At 42.4% G+C, this 24,931-nt stretch overlaps 1 protein-coding gene across 9 annotated transcripts in view; it reads left to right on the plus strand.

Moving 5' to 3' along the window:
* eci2 (enoyl-CoA delta isomerase 2) overlaps positions 1 to 24,931 on the plus strand; it is a 56,490-nt gene that overhangs the window by 18,730 nt on the left and 12,829 nt on the right. For 4 of the 9 annotated variants that reach the window (XM_060922504.1, XM_060922500.1, XM_060922501.1 and 1 more), the window contains 2 exons: positions 9,574 to 9,718; positions 19,910 to 20,008. In XM_060922504.1, the coding sequence (XP_060778487.1) occupies positions 9,611 to 9,718; positions 19,910 to 20,008 (207 nt within the window). In that variant the 5' untranslated portion in view covers positions 9,574 to 9,610. Of the gene's footprint in view, positions 1 to 9,573; positions 9,719 to 18,622; positions 18,946 to 18,977; positions 19,648 to 19,904; positions 20,009 to 24,931 lie in introns of those variants that run through there. The other 5 variants (XM_060922506.1, XM_060922508.1, XM_060922505.1 and 2 more) reach the window with 5 other exon arrangements.

Raw genomic sequence — 24,931 nt, forward strand, 5'->3', positions numbered from 1 at the left:
GAGCTCTATCTGCCATGGTTTGGGAGTTATAGGCAATTCAAGTTGAGCGACCTTGAGTCTGACCTTTCAAGGTCCCCCGAGGTCATGTATGCTATGTTCAGGAAAATGCTGACTTCATATTAACTGCTCATACAAACTTAATAGACTGGTACCAAAATTCAAAAAAGTGCTTATTTAAGGAGTTAAAGGCATTTGTGAGACAAAGTCGGCAAACAGTCTTATTTTGTCAATTTGGGTGTGCCGAATTCAAATCTTGCAATATGCCGAGCTCTATCTGACCTCTGTTGACCTCTAGAGGTCATTGAACTTTGGGCCTGTAAACGTCTCGGCTGAACCCAGTTTCTCAGCTTTCTAAAGGCCCGGTCCCACTGCACTTACGGATGCAAAGAGGATGTAAAACGTAAAAAAATCTTTGCCATCCGTTGGAAAACGCTCTGCATCCGTTGTGTACTCATTGCATACGTGCTTCATACGCTCTATCCATCGAGCATCCGTCCACTGTGATTTCATCCGCGCAAAAAGTTTTGAGCTGCACAAAACTTTTAGAACGGATGAACTTTCCGCCGTGTACGATGTAAATCCGCGACATATACGAGCAACAAACGTTCTATGTCCGTTATCATCCGTTAAACGTCTGCTGTATCCTCTCTGCATCCTCGCAACTCACATCCGCTGCAGCTGAAAACGGAAAGAGGGAGGAAAGATAAGGTACATGAAACGTCTATTCATCGTTAGTAGCACGGAAATAAAGGATGTAAGCGTATGCATCTCGTATATAAAGTATTCAAAACGGACAAAGCGTTTATATCTGGGATGTATCTCGTATATTTAGGATGTCTAGAGTATGTAGAAGGACACCTAGCGGACAATCGATATTTTGTATAAAAAGGGGGAGAAAATCATCTGGATCTCTCGATGTAGCCGCCAGCACGTCTTTCCGCTTTATGCTGACGGCGTGCGTGCTGCATCCCTTTATATCCGCGGAGCAGACGCAATTCATACCCCCTGCATGCGCAGTGAACGGTCTGCATCCGATATACATCTGCGCAACATCCCCTTTGTTTCCGTTAGGCGTACGTGACGCATCCCCTTCATCTGCTATGCATCCGCTCTTTCTGCTATGCGTCCGCTTCTCAGTTATCACCGGTAACCCCTTCGGAGCTGTCATCCACTTCCATCCGCTTTCATCCGCTAGGCTTCCTATGAACATGCGTTTAACATCCCCGCTATATACTACCCACGTCCGTTCTTTTCCGTTCTGTTTTCGCAAATTTTGTCCATTTCTGGAGCGGATGAAAACGGATAGAGCCACCCCCGAAATTTTGCTCGTCCGCTGTGTCCTTTTTGCATACGTTTTGTGTCCATCGGCCAGTGGGACCGGGCCTTTAGGAATGAAATGTACTAAAATGATTAATGAAGTTAGCAAATGGCCTTGTTTGTTAAATGTTTGGGTGCTGAATTCATTTGTAAAACGACATATGACCTCTGATAACCTCAAGGTCATTAAACTTGGCCTATAGGCCTATGCGTTTAATGGCATTTTTAAACTGACTTTACTCCCCCAAAAAGAATATGAACAGACAAAAAACAAATACAACATTAAATGCCAGTCCATGTACATATGACTTACTTTTCACAATGAGAATGCCTAGGCCAGGGGTGGCCAACCAGTCGGAGCCCAAGAGCCACAATTCTTACTGTGTTACGGCAAAGAGCCACATCGGCACATGAACATGGGCACACAAATATTACCCTTCCTTCTGCGGGCGCGGACACACACACACACACACACATTGATGTCACACTCCAACTTAACCAATGCCCCACACCAACATGATAATGATACATTTACTGCAGTACCAAGACCACAGGCCAGTCATTTTCAACAGTGGAGACTGGTGAAGAAAATTGTAGGTGGGGCACAAAGGCAGACATTGTTTACATGTGGGGATTCCCCCCATTGGGGGGGTTCCCCCGAAAAATTTTGGATGTCTTAGATGCAATTTCCTGTATTCTAGTGCATTTTGGAGTTACCTGTTTAACATCGAAAATGCAAAAGCCATTTTGATTCAGCTTGAATTCTCAATTGCATGACCTGCACAAGACCTGCATTCAAATAAATAAGTATTCAAATAAATACAGTCAGTCGGAAAATGGAAATTACAAAGTGCTAATTTAATTTCCTCAACCAGTACAAGCTCCATAGGCACTGGGAACAGTGATCAGTGCAAGTGCAAATATAGATATAATACAATGCTCACATTTTTGAAAGAAGAACACACACGCGCGCGTGCACACACACAAATTGATAACTGGAAAACAAATGAACAAATACATAATGTATATACACTACATGCCAAAAGTTTGGACACACCTTCTCATTCAATGAGTTCTGTGTTCTCATGACTATTTACACTTACAGTATACTCTAGTCTCACTCAAGGCATCAAAACTGAATGAGCACTCACCTACTACCCAGGCTTGCGCGCCCAGTGCGTATCCCAAGCCTCAGCAGCAGGGATGGTATGAAACTCACACACACAGTTAAATCCACAAGAACTCACCCACTACTCAGACTTGCGCGCCCAGCGCATATCCCAAGCCTCAGCCGCAGGGATAGTACAATAGTCACACACGCAGTTAGCATCACAAACGGTCACCCGCTACTTCAATGAGAAGGTATGTTCAAACTTTTGGCCTGTAGTGTATCTGAATTCACATCAGCACACATTCACATACTCAAATGTACACACACATATATATATATATATATATATATATATATATATATATATATATATATATATATATATATATATATATATATATATATATATATATACACACAGCAGCAGAAGTGCTACTTGTAGGGGAATTAAGCCCTTCTGTCCTTTAAATTGGCAAATTTTTCGATGATTTTCAGATTAAAGTCGGTCATCTCTGTCACAATCCTCCTTTCTATGGACAGGGTGGCCAAGACATGGTGAAGAGAAACATCCTGGGACATGGTGAAGAGAAAAAAAGTGTTCATCAGTTCACTTGGATGAAATGTAAATGCTCAATAGCGATTATTAAGTGTACACTTAACATGTAATGATACAAATAAATAAATATAAATGTTCAATGAGGGGCAGCACGGTGGTGTAGTGGTTAGCGCTGTCGCCTCACAGCAAGAAGGTCCTGGGTTCGAGCCCCGGGGCTGGCGAGGGCCTTTCTGTGTGTGGAGTTTGCATGTTCTCCCCGTGTCCGCGTGGGTTTCCTCCGGGTGCTCCGGTTTCCCCCACAGTCTAAAGACATGCAGGTTAGGTTAACTGGTGACTCTAAATTGACCGTAGGTGTGAATGTGAGTGTGAATGGTTGTCTGTGTCAGCCCTGTGATGACCTGGCGACTTGTCCAGGGTGTACCCCGCCTTTCGCCCGTAGTCAGCTGGGATAGGCTCCAGCTTGCCTGCGACCCTGTAGAACAGGATAAAGTGGCTAGAGATAATGAGATGAGATGAAATGTTCAATGAAATTATTTTTAAAAATTCTACTACTGCAGTACCAAGGCCCTGTCATTTTTTTTTTCAATAATCAATATAGTGCACTTACTATGAATGTTGCTTAGTGGGACTTCTGGCATTCCTTCCCCTCAACAATCCTCCTCAAATCTGGCTCGTAGTCTGTTGTCACCACTCGTAGCAGTTCTTTGAGATGAGTGTCGGTCAGAACAGAACGGTGCTTTGATTTCACGTACTTCATGGTGGAAAATACTGACTCGCAGACGTAGGTTGAGCCAAACATTGATAGAATTTTCAGTGCAGCCCTTTTGACATTGGGGTATTTTTCCATTGACACACTTTTTTTTCCAGAACGCAATGGTCCCTTCCCTTAAAGCAGGTTTCAGTTGGTCCTCCTCGGCGAAATCAATCATCTCCAACTCTGCAGCAGCCTCATCTGCGACTAGCGGGGCTTTCAAACAGTCCGTATCCGCATTAAATGGGTCGACGAGGAACGTGATTTGTGGCCGTTTCAGTTGTAGGTCACGGAACCGGATCACAAAGGTCTCGTGCAGGTGTTCAACCAGTGTTGCATATCTGGCTCCTTGCTTGTTCAGGGTGGCACTGGTGACTTGCCCACTAACTTTTAGCAGAGTGGGGAAATGCGCTAAATCTCCCTTTTGAAGATGCGCTTTAAACAGTTTCAGCTTGTTGACAAACCAAATCAGGCAGCACTTTCATTTTCCCCTGCAGGGTAAGATTCAGTCTATCCAAGTGGCCCAGCATGTCAACCAAAAAGGCCAAGTCCATAATCCATTTGGGGTCCGAGAGCTGTGGGTAGTTCTTATTCTTTTCTTCCATGAAGAGCTTCACGGCATCCAAAAGTTCAAAGAAGCGAGAGAGTACCTTTCCCCTTGACAGCCACCTCACGGTGCAGTGCAGTGGCAGGTCACCTGGAAGCTCTTGGTCCAGCTCGGCGATGAAATTCTTGAATTGCCTGTGGTTGAGAGCATGTGTACGGATGTGGTTGACGATTTCCATCACAGGTTTCATGATGTCTAAATTCAACGATTTAGACACGAGTTGCTCCCTGTGGATGATGCAGTGGAAATTCCAAAAATCGGGAAATGTTTCGTCGGCTTTGCACAGCCCCACGAGCCCGTTCACAGATCCGATCATGGATGGTGCACCGTCAGTGGCTATTGCGGTTAATTTACTTAGGGGCAGATTTGCTTTCTCAAATAGTCATCATCGTTTCTTTAACATCTATGCCACGGGTTCGGTCTTTCAGTGGTACGATATCCAGGAGTTCCTCTTTGATTTCACACTCCTTTGACACAGAACGTGCAAATATTGCCAACTGAGGCTTGTCTTCTATGTCACAACTCTCATCCAACGCCACACTGAAATACTCGCATGCTTGAAGATCAGAGTGCAACTTAGGCCCAATCCCAATTCTAATTTCTACCCCTTCCCCTCCCCCTTCCCCTTGGCCCTTCCCCTTGAAACTGAGCTACAAGGGATAGGGCTTGAAATTCAACCCCTACGTATTGGGATAGCCCTTCAACGATCGCATACGTCATCGCGTACCTCCGTCAGCGTTTACGTTAGCAAAACGCGACCAAATGCGTCACTGGCTGCGACCAGCCGCTACAGTCAGAGCCAGAGGCAGAACCAGAAATCTCTGCTGGCAGGGTGTGATTTGTTAACTAACACCACTGAATGGGATATCTTTGGCGCTTCATGCACCACATCCGACAGAATGAGGTGTCAGAACACTCATGTAAACAATAAAAGCGAGAATAACAGAACAAAACGTACGCAGTCAAGCAACCGAAAACAATACTCACTCCCAAAGCTTTTTAGCAGCAGCTTGGATTTCAGAAATCGCTGCTCATTCTCAGCTCGAAAGCGAATCAAGCGGCGTGTTTCCTCTGGATAACAACTTAAAACACATAAATAATGGAGAAAATACATTTATGACAATCTTTCGCCGCGGGAACCGCCATCTTTCTGAAATCCGCATGAAATCTCGCTGAAATCCGCATGGCATTGTGGGAAATCACTCAAACCCCTTCGTTCGGAGTCAGCTCCAGGAAAATCTCCGTTTGGAGGGGTACAGAAGCCCTACCCCTTCCCCTACCCCTCCGCGTTAACTGGGATTGGGATACCCCTACCCCTTCACGTGAACGCGCAAAATGGAGGGGAAGGGCCAAGGGGTATGTCCAAGGGGTGAAATGGGATTCGGCCTTAGATTCAACAGATGTGTTAATGTCTGATATTCTGTGCTCTACCGTGTGGCGGGACAGTTGGCGGTCCGATGCCATGCGTTTTAGTTGGTCGTTTTCAGGACACAAGATTTCAACAGCGTCAGTTATGCATTTTTTAACGAACTCCCCTTCATTGTATGGCTTTTTAGCCCGAGCAATGTTCCAAGCCAGTTTATACGATGCATGTGTTACTGTCTCTGATTGTTTTGTAAATTTTTTGAAGAGCTGTACCTGCTTTTGTGATTGACTTTTTAACGTGATTAACTTGTGTTTACGAAGTTCACTCCCTTTCGGAAAGTCCTGGTCGATTTTAGCATGTAGTGAGCTGAAGTGACGCTGAAGATTTGAAGCCTTGAAATGCGACAATGACGACTGACATAGAAGGCAGAATGGCTTGCCATAACGTTCAACGAAAAAATATAAATCCTCCCACTCTGTTAAAAACGTCCTGTTTTCATCTTCATATTTTCTTTTTGAAGTGCATTTTTTCCCTGCCATTTTGAGATCTGAAATTTAGCATATCCTCTCACGCACCTGCGCATTTGTCATGATGTGAAAATACCGTAATGAAACAGGGATGTGATTTTTCCGCGAATTCACGGAATTCCGCTTTTTTCACCTCAAAACTTGAAAAAAAAATGTTTCCGATTTTTCCCTCAAATCCACATTCGTATCCTATTCGTTCCGACTTTGTTTGAAAGATGGCAGCCTCAGATTTGCATCTTTACGCCTCGATCACGGAGGCTGCCATCTTTCAACTCTGTTTGAAGCGAGCGCATTCATTGGTTGTTACAGAGCGATGGGCCAATCATGTACCTCGTTTCATCTCATTGACGTAATTACGTCATTTACGCAATTACGTCATTGAGATGAAATGAGGTACATGATTGGCCCATCGCTCTGTAACAACCAATGAACGCGCTTGTTAGATAGCTGTACGTAAGCTCGCTTCAGAGTTGAAAGATGGCAGCCTCCGTGATCAAGCGTAAAGATGCAAATCGAGTTAAAGAAATCGTTAGAATAGTGAAAAACAAGTTCTGCTGGGAATGGTTGGAGAAAGAGGTTGCTACAGACGTTGGACATGAGACTGTGAGTCATTTGTTCAGCGATTTCGTTCTTTGGGGAGAGGGCAGAGGTCTCTGGCTGTCAAGTTTGGGGATACTGGGACCTCCCCTGCCCGAGCTACGAGCGTCCAAAGTCGGGCTGGAGCCCGGGATAGAAACGAAACCTAAGCGGAGCGCCGCGGCTCGCCTCGGGGCGAATTACGTCCCAAGGCGCGGGGCTAGCGGGCCCTGCCGCGCTGGTTCTTTGGGGTGTGTGAGTGAGAGAGCGAGCGCGCGAGTGAGAGAGAGCGCGCGCGAGTGTGTGTGTGTGTGTCAGAGTTGCATGTTGACCATTAAATTGGCTTGAATTTGTTAATCATGACAAGTTTTTTCTTGTGTGTTTGCTTGCCATTTTAATACAATTTTTAAGTCAGAAAACCCCAAAACCCAGGAGCTTCGGGGGGCTTCCCCCCTTGTCCCCCCACCAGGGTGCTGCTCTGGACCAGCTGGGGGCCTGCGGCCCCCAGACCCCCGGCTAAAATTTTCAGATAATTTCACCAGCCCCAAATCACATCTCTGATGAAAACAAGCGAAGCACCTTTAATAAAATAACCGTAATTAACTGCAGTGAAGCGAAAACGCACATAAAACCACAAACGAACACCAACTTGGACGTGAAGGTGAGAGCCGCATGCGGCTCACGAGCCGCGGGTTGGCCACCATAGGCCTAGGCGATCACCTTACATAACATTGCATTACATTTAGCGGTTATTGTTTATACAAAGCTACTGAAAAAAGGACAGATTCAGCAGCATACAAAATGTGGGGGCATACAGGGTATACAGGTTAATCAGGGTTAGTATATATGAGAGTTTTCTTTGTTGTTTTTGTTTTAAACGGGGTAAAGCCTTTACAAAAAGAGACAGAGACGCTAACACATGCGGGAAAAGCAAAGGTGGGGGACTCCTCATTTATGTTAACAACCGCTGGTGTAACCTGGGACATATCTCCATAAAGACAGAGTTTTATGTTGCCCGGACTTGGAGCTGCTAGCCATTAGCCTTGTTTTGATGGGGGACTTTTCAGTGGTATAATTGTTTTTATGGTAGACCTTGTCATACATTTGTAATATCCATTTGAATTATAGGCGCAATTTTTTTTTTTTTTTTTTTTAAAGCCTAATTAAATCAAAGTTTGATTTTCTTTTGAACACATACCTAGTTGCCTAAAGAGTACTAGAACACGAGTAATAAATACGAAAATTTGAAAGATCTGGTGTGCTTTTAATGTGGAGATATGGTGCGTCAAAGTTGCTCCAAAGCACAACAGAAGACATTTATTATTATTTTTGGGCGGCACAGTGGTGTAGTGGTTAGCGCTGTCACCTCACAGCAAGAAGGTCCGGGTTCGAGCCCCGTGGCCGGCGAGGGCCTTTCTGTGTGGCGTTTGCACGTTCTCCCCGTGTCCGCGTGGGTTTCCTCCGGGTGCTCCGGTTTCCCCCACAGTCCAAAGACATGCAGGTTAGGTTAACTGGTGACTCTAAATTGAGCGTAGGTGTGAATGTGAATGTGAATGGTTGTCTGTGTCTATGTGTCAGCCCTGTGATGACCTGGCGACTTGTCCAGGGTGTACCCCGCCTTTCGCCCGTAGTCAGCTGGGATGGGCTCCAGCTTGCCTCCGACCCTGTAGAACAGGATAAAGCGGCTACAGATAATGAGATGAGATTATTATTTTTTTTAATGATTTTCAGCAAGCCATAACTTGGCAAATATTGAACTGTGAACTTCCTGTTGTAGTATTTAAAAACGTCTAGCATTGAACAACTTTTGAAAATTTCATGCATCTTGCATGTATAGTTTTAAAAGTAATGACTTTATGGAAGTTGGGTCCGTTTTCTGTAGCACGTGTTTCAACAGTGAAATTGGGGCCACGCCCCTTTTTTAAAGCCCCTATATCTCAGAAACTAATGAAGGTACAAGCCTAAAATTTTGTACACTATTTATTGGGCACACTGACCACATTTCCAGAAAGTATGAAGCAAATCTGAAATGGTCAGTGGCGAACATTTTTCTAAATCTGGTGATTTGCGGTGGAATTACCCCTCTTTGTTTTCACGAAGCAGCTGATTTATTCCCACGTGGGACTTTTGTAACTGCAAACCGAGCGGATCACTAAAGATTCCAACGTTGTCTTCACTGCTTTTGGGTTTTTGTTGACTGGCTGGAATCCTTGGTGTAAATATCTGCTAAAAAGCTCAAAATAAACTTGGAAAACCTTTCATTTGACCTTTTCAGAAGGACCAAACAAAAGCTGTGATAATCGAAAGGTAAACTTTCTTCAAATAAACACCACTTGGTTGATATCGAATCAGTAGCCTTGGCGAACCGCGAGGTGAATTTCGTTTATCTTTTTATCTGCCAATTATCTTCTGATACTACGAGGTTATAACGAGGTTTCTCTTTTGTTTCTGGTTCTGATTTGGTTCCGAAGTTTATCACAAAGTTGAACGAGTAATCGAACTTGATCAGGATGAGTGCTGATTGGTTACGAAGTTTCACCATTGTTAGACTCATTCTTACAACACAATTACAGAGTGGCTCCGCCTCTGAGGCAGTAGCAACAATGGATAAATCAGTTGTTCAGGGTGGAATTTATTTATTTTTATTTTTCCCTTTAGCATTGTGTTTTTAGATCTGTTTTTCTGCACGAAGAAACCTGACTTTTCATCCATGCTCATGCATTATTTATGATCTGTATTGATGTCTGTCCAACTCTTCTTAGTTTCCCTTGTGTTCAACTGCACACCACTGGTGGATCGATGGCATCTTCAGTGGAGGCTTTTAACCAGGCGAAGGCTCAGCTCGGGACACTAAAGAACGACCCTGGCAATGAGGTCAAACTCCAGATCTATGCCTTATTTAAACAGGTGAGGAATAAAACCTGTTTATTGGTTTATCGTCAATACAGGGCTCGACATTAAGGACTGCCCGATTGCCCGGGGCAAGTGAAACATGCATTCGGGCAAGTGGGATATGTCCCCGACCGGGTAAGTTGGAATGCGCATATATTACGAAGTAGCACCACAAAAATTCGTTTTGTGTTATTTCAGTTCCTAAAAGCGTCCCTCTCTACATATCCACCATTATGTCTTGGCTGTTTTCTTCGTCTCAGTTTCATTTACTGCTTTGCAAGTTATTTTAAACCCCCCCCCCCCCCCCCCCCCCCCCCCCACACACACACACACACACACACACACACTGTTGTAGTATGGTACGCGTACCGTTTATAGACCCCTTATGCATGATGTCACACATCACGTGATAAATTACAGCTGGGGTCAGACAGACACCGTCTTTAATGCAAGCAAGGCTTAATCTGACTTCAATATGGATAATTTTTGCGTTGTTTGTTCAAACAGAGAAACAGATAAAAGACTTTACCGTCTCCCCACTATCAAGAAAAATGTTAACAAATAGAAGCAAATGCTTCAAGAACAACGAGGAAATGAGTGGTTAAAGAAGACGAGGAGAGGAGCTCAGCCTGAAAACTCCAGAGAAATTCACAATTGTATTTAAAATGTATTTTGCAGAAAGTCAGAAGTGAGGATGGAAGGCGTTTGCTTAAGAATCTCGTTTTATTTTTTTCTGCTCGCATTCAAGTTGGCTGCTTCATGAAAGTGTTTGATTTTCTTACAGGTGAAGCCGCTTCCTTATTCGACACAGAAAACCCAGATTGATTTCAAACAACTTGGGCATAAAAAAACTCAACAAGGAGCAACATGCGTGATAAATCCTGAAAGAACAGATTAAGAGCAGAGAGAGCTGGAGCTTTGTTTCTGTTATCGGAGAAACAGTTATGTGCTATATAAAATTTAAAAAACAATTATACATTTTTTAAAAATATTATAACTTTTTTTTTTTTATAATTTAAAATAGATACATAATAAAAATAATTATTTAAAAAAACAATTATATAATAAAAAAATATTTTTATATATATATATATATATATATATATATATATATATATATATATATATATATATATATATATATATTTTTTTTTTAAATTATATAATATTTAAGATAGATATCCACCTCTAGGCTTACAAAACTCAAAAAACCTGCGCTGTGTCATGACAGACCGGCTGCACTGATTCAGTTACAGTATCCAGGACTGGACAAAACACTCAGAACCTGCACAATAAAGAATAATTTTAAACTCCTTGTCATGATGCAGCACTCCCCCCCCCCCCCCCCCCCCCCCCCCCCAACCTAGAGGTGGATGATAGGAAAAAAAAAAAAAGATGTACATGTTATTTACCAGCTGGGAGGGCCGTATGGTGAAATACCGTGACCGAGGTCTTGAAAGTACTGAGCGAGGCCCTCTGGGCCAAGGTCAGTATTCAAGGCCGAGGTCACGGTATTCAGGGATCCCAGACGTCCGCTATTTAGCGGAATTCCGCTATTTTTCTAGCCAAAGTGGTGGTGGGGTGTTTTTTTTTTTTTTTTTTACATATAAATCTCTTGTATATCTGTTAAAAATATGTTTAAGTAAAATGACCAGCAGAATACGTTCTGATTTGGTTTGCTTGTTTAGCGTTGTTTTTGTCAGCTTCGTTTGTTCTCGTTGACATTCGGGAACACTCGGAAGTTAAATTGATGTAAATACCGCGAGACTGTACGCGATAGAACGAGAAAACAATATGGCTGCGCCCATTTACTAGAAAATGTGTTTTAACTCCGTTCGTGCTTTTGTTTCTAATGCGTTGAACTTAATTCAATATGTCGTGGAAAAAAGATATCGTCCATAAGAGAGCGGAACAGTGTCCAGGTTAGAAGAAGTATATTCTTCAAAGCTACATTTTCATCTAATTTTTATAATTTTTTTTTTTTGCCACTTATGTCATTGATTACAAAATATGGCATCAAATAGATACACATTATTGTTAAAATCTGTTGCTTTTCTATGTTAAATCTATGTAAAAAATGTGTTCTGTAGCATCTTTAAATGTTAAAATCTCAACAGCTTCAGGGGGCTTGCAGCACCCTTGACCCCTGCTGATAGTTTCTTACATTCCTCTATTTTTTCAATTACTGCTGGGATCCCTGGGTATTTCACCATACGGACTGACCTTAAGCTGGTAAGTAATTCATTTTTTTCTTTACCGAATTCTAACAGAAAACGAAAGCGCCTGAAAGGGAAAGCTGAGCCGATGCGAGCTGACATTTTGAATCCTCATTCGCAGTTGTTATGCAAATTGTTTCCTCCTCGGTATACAAGTGCACTTCCATGGCAGGAAAAAAAAAACGTTTTGCCGCCTATGTCGTCCCCTATTTATACAAATAGGAGTCATTCAGGATTCAGCCATGTTTTTGCTTGGCGTTAGCAAGTTAGAGGTTTTTATCTTTCTCCTGAAATGTTTTATTTTATTTCTTCTTCCTCAGGGTAGTAAAACTCACTTTTGCTGTGAACACTGTCATTGCTATCCATGATGTAAAATTAATGCTATTCTCCTGAGAAATGCTGGCAAAAACTTAAAGATTTTTGATAATCTTATAATAAATATTAAAAAAAAAGATGACTGACACAAATTGCTACTATGTTCATTGTTGTGAACGAGCGAGTCACCAGAGGTCCGTAACCGGGGTCCATATCGTAGGATATGGGCCTGCTCGCCAGTCAGTCAAAGTGCGGGATTTGATGGAAACCGGACCACGCAAAAAAAAAAAAAAAAAATTTCAAACACCATACTGTTAAAGTCTTGGCACCCTATTGTTTTCTTTATACAACCCCGATTCCAAAAAAGTTGGGACAAAGTACAAATAAAAACTGAATGCAATGATGTAGAAGTTTCAAAATTCCGTATTTTATTCAGAATAGAACATAGATGACACATCAAATGTTTAAACTGAGAAAACGTATCATTTAAAGAGAAATTAGGTGACTTTTTTTTTTTATTTTTTTAAATTTCATGACAACACATCTTGAAGTTGGGACAAGCCCATGTTTACCACTGTGAGACATCCCCTTTTCTCTTTACAACAGTCTGTAAACGTCTGGGGACTGAGGAGACAAGTTGCTCAAGTTTAGGGATAGGAATGTTAACCCATTCTTGTCTAATGTAGGATTCTAGTTGCTCAACTGTCTTAGGTCTTTTTTGTCGTATCTTCCGTTTTATGATGCGCCAAATGTTTTCTATGGGTGAAAGATCTGGACTGCAGGCTGGCCAGTTCAGTACCCGGACCCTTCTTCTACGCAGCCATGATGCTGTAATTGATGCAGTATGTGGTTTGGCATCGTCATGTTGGAAAATGCAAGGTCTTCCCTGAAAGAGACGTCGTCTGGATGGGAGCATATGTTGCTCTAGGACCTGGATATACCTTTCAGCATTGATGGTGTCTTTCCAGATGTGTAAGCTGGCCATGCCACACGCACTAATGCAACCCCATACCATCAGAGATGCAGGCTTCTGAACTGAGCGCTGATAACAACTCGGGTCGTCCTTCTCCTCTTTAGTCCGAATGACACGGCGTCCCTGATTTCCATAAAGAACTTCAAATTTTGATTCGTCTGACCACAGAACAGTTTTCCACTTTGCCACAGTCCATTTTAAATGAGCCTTGGCCCAGAGAAGACGTCTGCGTTTCTGGATCATGTTTAGATACGGCTTCTTCTTTGAACTATAGAGTTTTAGCTGGCAACGGCGGATGGCATGGTGAATTGTGTTCACAGATAATGTTCTCTGGAAATATTCCTGAGCCCATTTTGTGATTTCCAATACAGAAGCATGCCTGTATGTGATGCAGTGCCGTCTAAGGGCCTGAAGATCACGGGCACCCAGTATGGTTTTCCGGCCTTGACCCTTACGCACAGAGATTCTTCCAGATTCTCTGACTCTTTTGATGATATTATGCACTGTAGATGATGTGTTCAAACTCTTTGCAATTTTACACTGTCGAACTCCTTTCTGATATTGCTCCACTATTTGTCGGTGCAGAATTGGGGGGATTGGTGATCCTCTTCCCATCTTTACTTCCGAGAGCCGCTGCCACTCCAAGATGCTCTTTTTATACCCAGTCATGTTAATGACCTATTGCCAATTGACCTAATGAGTTGCAATTTGGTCCTCCAGCTGTTCCTTTTTTGTACCTTTAACTTTTCCAGCCTCTTATTGCCCCTGTCCCAACTTTTTTGAGATGTGTTGCTGTCATGAAATTTCAAATGAGCCAATATTTGGCATGAAATTTCAAAATGTCTCACTTTCGACATTTGATATGTTGTCTATGTTCTATTGTGAATACAATATCAGTTTTTGAGATTTGTAAATTATTGCATTCCGTTTTTATTTACAATTTATACTTTGTCCCAACTTTTTTGGAATCGGGGTTGTACAATTTGTACTTTGTTCCAACTTTTTTGGAATCGGGGTTGTACAAACTTTATCGATTTCTACATTGAGTAATGAACCTACAGTCAGAGTTCTCCACACACTGAACTCTTACAACAGCTGCATGCATGTGAAATGGAAATAAATCGACTAAGGCAGGAAAAACTATTTTGGATAAAACTGTTTCAAGTAAAATGTAACCAATAACCAAACTTCAGCTTAGTGTGATCTTCATTTTATGTTGCAATTCACAACTATTCTGTGGCTTTCCTTTAAAAAAGTAGTACTTGCAAAATAGGGGGAAAGTGATAACATTGTGGGGCAAGTGGAAATTAACCCCCACTTATTTGTTAATGTCGAGCCCTGCAGTCGTATAACCTGTTTAACGATTAACCAAAATGTTCTTTCGGAGTTTGAGTTATGCACTAATTTATTGACCTTACTTTCTAAAGTAATAATTATACAAGTTATTTCCAGCTCACTAATCTGATTGGTTAAGCGGCATTCAAAAGCGCTGATTTTATATTTTATTTAGTATAACTGCACTGCATTTCACTGTGTATCACTCCATTCGTTTGTGTTCATGTACAATTCAGCCCTACTGCAACGGTTACTACAGTAGAGTTCACATCACAGGTGGACGTGGCCGACAATAGATGACTTGCAACCACGTGGTCGAAATGTGCTACGTCATGAACGTCTGCCATGATGGTGGATATACAAAGCAACTAGGATAGCAGCTGCTGAAAGCGCGTCTGTAAACCATGCTGAATTTTCTCACTCTTACGACAATTTGAACGCTCGAGCGAAGGTTCGATACAAAGAGAAGATAGATAGATATGTGTGGTTTTGACCCATATTTTAAAAAGTCAGACTTTTCTGAAGATGAGATGCTTCTACTGACCATAGAGTACCCAGATATTGCGTTCTATCTGGTTTGGCTGCCGAAGAATCAAGTCCGACCTTGGACGAAATATAGCCCGTTTTCTGATTGGGTGCCTAGTCTGGATTGTTTCTTTCGTATATTTGCGGCAGATCACAGAATCCAGGGACACATGTCTGCCCGGGGGCATTTTGAGTTATTGACAGATTCAGAAAGTACAGTTTCTAAGCTTTCCAATGATGTCTTCCATGTGGAGATCTGACAATATTTGAAGAATGTGTGGCCTTTTGAAAGTGTATACCTCTTAAAACAGAAAAGGGAGAAAATCGCCTTCAAAGTTTTCCATCTCAGCTACTCTGGGTGTAGGGCGGGCACATAATGGTGCTCATTTGCATGACATTAAGGAAAGCCCTACCCCCTACGAGCTAGCACGATACTACTTTCATGTAAACAAAGATCACCACGTCAATTTTCCTTCCATGCAAAGTATGCCCAACACAATTATGAAGTACAAAAATAACTCCTAAAGTATACTTTTAACACTTTGTGGTTGAAAAATTACTCACACCGTAAGAAAGATAGCACGATGATGACACAACTAACACAACACTAGTTTCATGTAAAGCCTCGGTCTCAACCGGCAGTACAGTACGTGCTCCTACGGCCGGGCTACATGCAAAAAACACAAGAAACACACGGAGAGCGCGCATGAAACGCACGAGAGCGCGCGTGTGATGTGCTGATTTTCGAGCCGCAGACCGGCCGCAGAGGTTCTTTGTCATGTCAAACAAACTCTACGGGCGCTTACGTTTTTTTCAGGTTGCAAGACAAACTTATGGCCAACGCGCGTCTTTCTCCATGAACAAACAAACAAAAAAAAAGCAGCAATTTGGGAAACGCCAAAAATCACACGGCCAAAAAATTGTACGTCCGGTTGTGACCTAGGCTTAACCAAACCACAACACTCTCCGTTACATGCAAAAATAACCACACAGCCTTAGATTAATAAACTCACCCCATCAGAAAGAGAAACGGCGCCTTGCACACACCAATGCCTCCGATGGGATGTAATCCTAGAACGGTCCGTGTATCATCCGATCATTCAAGTATTCCATTCAATCTGGAAAACGAGGTTGCGTTTTTTTTTTTGCTAGAAATGGTGATCTCCGATGTAAATACCGAGTGTCTGTTTGCTTCGCGGTGTTTCAGCTCCTCTGCGCTCTGTTTAGCTTCCTCATTCCATAGTGAAATCACACGCCTGTATGCAGTTAAGTAGCCATGCGCTCAACTCGCATCATACAGCTGATTCGCGAAAAAAAACAAAACAAAAGACTTAAATCATCATGTGAATGGCCCATATGGTAATTTACCCACACCCCCCAGCAGGCTACAGTCCTGACAAAAACGAGACAATTTGCAACAAAAATTGTTTTGTTGGAAAAGCATACAATCTATTATCTGAAATACTGATTGCATTCTTCAAGATCTCAACTTGTACATGATGGAAAAAAACAAAAATCACAAATTTCGAAAAAAAATGCTTCTTTTGCGATTATCTCAGATTCGTTTCGGCCGACGTGTCCCTGGATTCGGTGAGGGGTCACAATTTTGCTGGCGCTCCTAGAAGCGAAATGGTAATACGAGTGTTAAAATTATAACAATGACGGAGTGAAGCGTGACGAGAACGCTCGTTTTATAGCAAAATTCTTCCATGATATCAAGAAAGCTTTTGAATCTCACCTGAGATTAAATGATTACTGCAAACACGAGCTGTTTTTTGGTTTTAGCCCCTGTTAGATCAGCCCTGCCGATGATGTTCAGCCGTGCTCGTCTCCTCTCCGTACCGAGCCTCAGTTTCCTCGCCCTCTTTCCGAATCACGGACGGAATTCTAAAACATCGGAACATGCCACGGTCACGAGTACTGCTGTGACTACAACCATATACAGCGCGCAGATATGGCAGAGCTAAAAGAACGCTTAAAGCAGTGGAAAAACAGTTGCACACACGTGACTGTTTGTTTTTGTATGGAATGTCGATTTTATATATCCACCAACATCCAGGTTTCTATTTTGCTTTGACGTCACTCGCAAGTCAAGGAGACCGTTCCTGACTTAAAATCTGAAAGCTCGTCAGATAAAGAATAGGACAAAGGGATCCTAGTTTCACCGGAAGCACCTTGAACAGGAATGTACAAATTGCTGGGTTGCATCTGACGTCACATCTGCCTCATTAGGTATGCGAGACATGAAGTGGTGGTCAGTTGAGCTCACCAAAGCGTTACTATCGCCGCGGTGTCGTTAAAATGCCCGACGCTTGGGTTGTTTTGCACTGATCGAATTGAACAAACCGTGAAACTGCTGCATTTCTTCCGAGTTCCCTCTGAAGTGGTTTTTAAAGTGTGAAAGAGCAAAGGGTTTTACCAAAAGATGACGAGAAAGAAAGGTGGCTCTTGAACCTTTCGCTGTAATGGAAGAGAGCCGAGTCGAAGAACGCTCGAGTTTGCAGTGATCACTTCGGGAAGCGTTTGTGAATTTCTCCGATTTATTTCGTTTGTATTTGCAAATGACTCTTCGCTCCATTTTTTTTTTTTTTTTTTTGTGACGTTTTGAAGCTCAGGAGACGCTCCGGTCCTCGGATGTGTTCTTGTTTCCTGTTCGATCATGGTCGCTGTATTGTGAGCTAACGTGTATGTTTTCACTTTATTTATCAAATAAATACAAGGACCGGGGTAGCACGGTGGTGTAGTGGTTCGCACTGTCGCCTCACAGCAAGAAGGTTCGGGTTCGAGCCTCGTGGCCGGCGAGGGCCTTTCTGTGTGGAGTTTGCATGTTCTCCCCGTGTCCGCGTGGGTTTCCTCCGGGTGCTCCGGTTTCCCCTACAGTCCAAAGACATGCAGGTTAGGTTAACTGGTGACTCTAAATTGACCGTAGGTGTGAATGTGAGTGTGAATGGTTGTCTGTGTCTATGTGTCAGCCCTGTGATGACCTGGCGACTTGTCCAGGGTGTACCCCACCTTTCGCCCGTAGTCAGCTGGGATAGGCTCCAGCTTACCTGCGACCCTGTAGAACAGGATAAAGTGGCTAGAGATAATGAGATGAGAAATACAAGGACAATGATGTAGATTAGGCTCCTCCACTGAAGTAGAGATAAGATAAGACAAGACACGGAAACAAAAGCAGAGCTCGCGAGTTAACAGGACAAAACTGCTTCCCCGGCCGTGCGGTTACAGTGAGCCGTGATCACTTCTCTGTCCTGTTTCACCAGTCCCCGGGTCTTTTAAAGGGGTTTCTGTGGCTTTGTGAATGATTTATTTAACTGGAAGAGAACTGCAGCGAGGATTGAGAATCAAGCCGCTGTGGTTTTTCACCCTATACCAAAACTTCTAGCGTCCTAGCACCCATCGCAAAGATGCGTACAAAACCCCAAAATGCCTCCTTACTCAGGCAGAAACGATACAGGATTTATCTTGTGACCTGATCCCCAGGTCTTTAACCCAGACGTATATAAAAAGTTGTTCTCCATGCTCTTCCTGGCTTTCATCTGTGTGTCCGTGTAGAACAAGGTCTTCAGCACCAGGTCGTTTGAGATGTCTGGGAACTCAACGGATGGATAATTTTCCAACTCGTAGGAAAAATCCTTCTTGACTAGCGTGTAAGGATCTAATCCCATCGCAGACTATCTGAAGGGATCTTGACCACGCGTTGGCGTCTAAGCTGCAAAAATAGTCGGAGATGATTTCACCAGCTCTTTGTATAACAGCAGCCAAATCGGTTTGCCCGACCACCACTTCATTCACCGGAAGTAAACTCTCAAGCAGAAGTCATGTGACCGAACGCAACCTATGGATGTGAGCTGGTTAGCCAACAGGCTATAAAGCAAGTATGGCTTCTTTGGGGTTTGTTTCAGTTTGCGGAACAAAAATAGACCAATGATTTTATTTGGCTTTTTTTTTTTTTTTTTTTCCTCCCAAAATGTCACTGTTGTGTAAAAGCAGTATCGCACCTGCAATGATGAGATTCTACTGAATCTCCTACACTCACCGGCCACTTTAATAGGAACTTGTTCTTGATTCTAAGACTCCTGTTCTTGGCTGCAGGAGTGGAACCCAATGTGGTCTTCTGCTGTTGCATGCGGAGATGGGTTTTCTGCTCGCCATGGTTGTAAAGAGTGATTTACGATATCCTTCCTGGCAGCTCGAACCGATCTGGCCATGTTCCTCTGACCTCGATCGTCAACAAGGCGTTTGTTTCCACCCACAGAACTGTCGCTCGCTCACTCGATGTTTTGTTTTTCGCACCGTTCTGTCTGTGTAAACTCTACAGACTGTTGCGAGGAAGAACCCTGGGAGATCAGCAGTTTCTGAAATACTCAAACCAACACCCATGCCGTGGGGGAAGGGAAGTCGCACTTTTTTTTTGGAGATCTCAATTTTTCTCCTTCTGATTTATGAACATTAACTGAAGCTCTTGATTTTGGATCTGCATGATTTGATTCCTTGTGCTGCTGTCAAGGGATCAGCTGATTTTCGAGAACTGCATCAAACAAACAGCAGGTGGATGGGTGTTCCTAATAAAGTGTCCGGTGAGCGTATACTGAACACTGTGATTAGATATGTTCCGTATTATTGCACTATTGTTCATGTGATATTGCTTAATTATTAAATACTACTAATACTGTTAGGAGTATTGATGATGTCAGTTTCTCACCATCTTAGACACACGAGTCAAGTAAATTTATATATATATATATATATATATATATATATATATATATATATATATATATATATATATATAAAAAATTAATTTTTTTTTTTTTTTTGTGTGTGTGTGTGAGAGATCAGGCCACACAGGGACCCTGTAATGCTCCGAAACCGGGAATGCTGGACTTTGTGAACAAGGCGAAGTGGGATGCCTGGAAGTCTCTGGGTGCTTTGTCACCGGTGAGCTCATAAAACTTTAATCATTTTATTCATAGGTGTTTTTCCACAGGAAAACCTCCTGACATCCGAAACGGGATCGTTTTAGTACTGCAGACGAAACAGTTTGTTTTGACCTGATCATGTGTCTGTATGCACACAGTGGTGTAGATCTGTTCAATTAGACGGGTTAAATGAGACCTAATGGTCCACAAATTATATTATGGTGTCCTTTTTTTTTTTTCATTTTTTTTTTTTAAAGTCAGTTGGTTATGGGTACTTTAGTGTAACATTTTAAGTCACATTACATGGCATTTAGCAGAAGCTCTTATCAGAGTAGCCTGGGGAGGGGCAGTTGGGGGTTCGTCACCTTGCTCAAGGGCACTTCAGCCTTTCCTGCTCATCCAGGGAATCGAACCAGCGACCTTCTGGTCCCAAAGCTGCTTCTCTAACCATTTGGCTACAAATTTTGGATGAGGCCAAAAAAAAGTGTGTTTCCGGTTACCCGACCGACCCTAATCCGTACCGCCCGACCCTAAACTTTTTTTTTTCCGGTTTTTTTTTTTCCCCAGTTGCGACTTTTACATATAGCCCAACCGCGTGAACTGGAAGTTTTTGTCACTCACTGGGAAAATCAGGGCTTTCCACAAGCACCGGCTGCCGGCCATACAGCCGACTACACAATTAAGTCCAGCCGGCTACTTTAATGACTTATTTTTGTAGCCCACAGGCTCTAAATATTAATTTTTGATTTTAATAAAATTAAATGTTTATTTAACGGACTGACAATAATGTCAAACTGAACCGCACTCATTTAAGTTGTGATCAGTGCCGTATTAAGCCAATGCAGTGCCCCTGGGCACTATACCTCAAGTGCCCCCCCACCACCACCACCCTGAGTGCACGCGTTCAGTAACCTCCTGCACACACTCTCAAACCTTGCCCTTTGCTGTCAAAAATAGTAGCATATACATAAACAATAGTACACATAAACAAGGTTATTCTTCCTCATTGAAAATGTATTAAGTAGGCTACATCAGCCCATCAAATTCACTGAAAACAACCAACGATATGCATGTAGGCATATTGAAATGTCTTATTCAAAAATGAGCAGCATATATTTGTATGTCTCAATTAAAAACCTTCAAAGCATCCATACTCTATTCTATCCATTATTAAAATGTCTCAATTCAAAATGTGTATCAATTCAAGCAGCATCAGCAATTTAAACAGCATCCATCTATATACAATACAGCATATTCAAATGTGCCAGTTCAAAATGTGTATCAATTAAAATAGCATCGATCTAGGCAACATATTCAAATGTCTCAATTCGAAATATAAATTCAAATAACATCCAGTATGGCATATTCAGATGTACAATGTACATATGTGTGTATCAATTCAAAGAGTATCTGTTCTGTATGAACCTAGACATGTTCTCCCCATAGCGCAGGATCAGTTGAAATACGTAGAGAAGTGTTCTACTGGCGTCGGCTGCGCTGGGTTGACATCCATAACACCCTTGTCTTCCTTCTCGTCACCATGGTGTGAACTGATCTCTACCTGGCTTAAAGTGGCTTCGCACATATCCTCCTCCCCGGCTTCAGCGCTGGTAGTGACAGCAGTTGTCGATGTTTGTTTTTATAAAAAAAAAAAAAACGATCTAACACTGGAACATTTTTAATTGCAGCTACACGCCTGGAGTTTTAATTTTCTCTTCGCACAGCCACTCAATTGATGTCTGTCCATTTTTTTCATTTCTACCGCGGTTTTTAAAAAACTGATACATTTCACCGTAGGTGGACTGGCTCAACTGACAGGTTGAGGAAAGGGGGGTTAATGGTCACATAGGCCACTCTTGCTCAGAATTATGGTCATTGTTGTTCTTATGAAATTAGTGTTCATAATGAATTATATATGACTATTTAACAATGTCAAGTGTATAACAATTTTAAGTGTACAAACATTCACAAAAAATATTTTTAAAGTTTCTGTAATGTGGTGCCCCCCCACTGGCTGTGAGTGGTTAGTGCCCCTGGGCACTGTGCCGCAGGCCCATATAGTTAATCTGGCCTTGGTTGTGATTCGCGCCGTTTGTACCGATAATAACCACAAATTCCCCGCCGACTTCGTTGATCAAGGGAGAGTAACTCATCCGCGGCCCCGACATGCAGTGTGCGCGCGCACTCGGCGGAGGCAGTAGTGTGTCGGGGCCGTCGGAGGGAACAGAAGCAGAGATAATGCTTATTTTGTCTTTCACCTAGAGACATGATTCAAACTTTAAAACGGAGACAAAATTCTCCTGTGTGGATCTGGCATTCAACTTTTTTGCTAGGTTCTATACTTTTTGATCAGTCACAGATCAAACACCATGAGCAAATCTGGAGAAATTCAGACTTTATAATGGGTGTCTATTGCGTTACACACCAGCGGGGCTCAGGAGTTTAGAGTGTAGGCAGCCTGAAAAAAAAAGCGCTCTAACTTTCTCATTTAAACTGTTTTCTCAGCCACAATTTTCACTCTACACACACAATTTTCTCAAAAGTTGTAGTCACACTTGTCTTGATTCACACAATGTGTCACCTGTGCGATAGGATTTACAGTTTTTGAATGAGAAGCCTGAAAGTAAGGAGAGGACAGGCGCGCTGCCCCATAGACTCACATTATAAACCTGGCAGCGCTTTTACTGCAAAATCAGAAAAGTCACTTGTTTTTAACTCGCTCTAGTGTCCACATTTTTTACACTTGGGACAAAAAAAATTACATTAATGTGTTCATGGGAGCCTTGTAGCACTCAATGTGAGAATTTTGTGAATAGCTCCTTTCATTTCCGTGTAAATCAGCATTGTTCGAGGAGAGGGAACTCTGAGAGAGAAAAAGCGCTCTTTTCCCTGCACTGTCACCAAGGCGACGAGCTCCACTCAGGGAGCAGAGAGGGGCGGGGCTGCTGTCTCTCTCTCATGGTGTACTGAGCTGTTATATTTACAGAAAAATTCATGTTAAAAGGTGTCTCATGCTGCATCAGATTCATCAGAAGGTGGTAAAGAAATTCATTATATTTTTTGTGAAATTATTCCTGTCTAAATATAGGTTATGGCAGCCATCTTGAAAAAAAATAATAAAAAAAAAGCCTGCCTACCGACCTAGTTTTGAAATCTACATAACCGGAAACACACCCCCTTTTTTTTTTTTGGCCTGATTTTTAACTGGTAGAGAAAGTGTTCAGGTCAACGTTCCTTATGAGCAAATATGATCTTTGTTCTGTGAAAAGAGAAAAAAAAAGCTAGGAATGATGTTGTATGAAGCTTTGGAGCTGACTTCTTGATGTTGTCTAGGTACCTTGTTAGTTATGTAGTAGTGATATGCTCGGTATCAGGGCTTTGATGCATGCGCTGAGAATTTAGGACATTTCCTAATTCAAGTGAAACTCTTTCACGCTTGTGGTGTTTTTCCTGTAATGACCTCGGTTATAACTTTAAGCCTCATTTAGGGTTTGCCGAGAGTGCAGGTTCCCGGTTCTGGAGATCTGCACTTTTTTCTTTTTTTTTTCCCTTTTTTGTTTCTTTTTGACCTTGATTGGTCCACATTGTAAACACACGGTCATCTAAAAAGTGTCACATTTTATTGAAGCCTTGAGAAATGCTGTAAAGCAGGGATTTTCAAAGTGTCGGAGAGTCAGCCCCCCCCCCAGAGAGCAAATAAACAGCGCCCCCCCCCCCCCCCCCCCCCCCCTACAATTTTTGTTGTTGCTATACTTAATGTTCCATTTGTATTTTTAAAAAAATGGTTGTTGTACACTTTATTTTTTTCTTTTACACATTTTAAACATCTGTGCTTTTTGAAAACATCTTGTTTTACACATTTTAAACATCTCATAGCATCGTTAGCTAGCACCTCTTGGCAGACAACACACTGTGGCAGTGGAGCATCTTCAGATCCAGTCCATGAAAATCCAAACTTTAAATAATCGTGGTCATACTTCCTTCTTTTTTTGCTTGGCCCAGACTCTGTCTCCTCACTCACTGTAGCTTTAGGTACTAAAAATCGATCCATTTTGTCTCCGGCAAAGGCTAGCTGAAGTTCGCTAAATGTCCGCAATAGTAACTTATTCTGGTTTATTTTTCCTCGCGTTGTGCTCCCCTGAAGAACTCTGGTGCCCCCTAGGGGAGGCGCGCCCCACACTTTGAAAAGCCGTGCTGTAAAGCATTATGAAGCTTCGTCTCACTATGACTGCTTCTCGTTTTTGTGATGTCAGGCGATCAAGCCAAGTGTTTTTTAATATGATTAACACACATTGAGTTCAAACAGAAATGTTAGATATTCTTGGGTTTCACGTGGCGTCACATCCGCCTTGTTAGTTATTCAAAACTTTAGCTGGTGGTCGACCAAAGCTCAGTTGACAAAGCGTTTGTATGGAGAAGGTGCATTGCTTGTATGAAAAATGGCTTACACTTGCATCGTTTTAGGTTGTTCGAATCGATCAAACCGTGAAACTGATAAGTTTCTTCAGAGTTCGCTGTGAACGAACAGGATTTCACAAAAAGGCGTGGAGAAAGGTGGCTTTTGAACCGCTCAGTGAAATCGAAGGGAGCCGAGTCGAAGCATGCTCGAGTTTGCAGTGATCACTTGGTGAAAGGTTTGTATCTCCCTCTCAGCTACGGCCTTAGTGTTTAATCCCCCCCCCCCCAGTACTTTTCTTGCTTGGTGTTATTTTATGGTACTTTTTTTAAGTCACGAAGTGCTAAAGTCCCCAGCTGTTTCTTTGTTTACACGCCACAAAGTCCATATGCATGAAGGTTGTGACAAAATTCTTCCCCAGCCATACAGTTACAATGCACCATGATCACGTCTCTGTCTTGTTTAACTAAGATCCGTTTCTGATGATCTTTGTGAATGATTTAGCTGACTGAGAGATAAGAGCCAACACAAGTGAGAATCAAGCGA

The sequence above is a fragment of the Neoarius graeffei genome, chromosome 5 (assembly GCF_027579695.1).
Source record: "Neoarius graeffei isolate fNeoGra1 chromosome 5, fNeoGra1.pri, whole genome shotgun sequence".
Classification (NCBI taxonomy): Eukaryota; Metazoa; Chordata; class Actinopteri; order Siluriformes; family Ariidae; genus Neoarius; species Neoarius graeffei.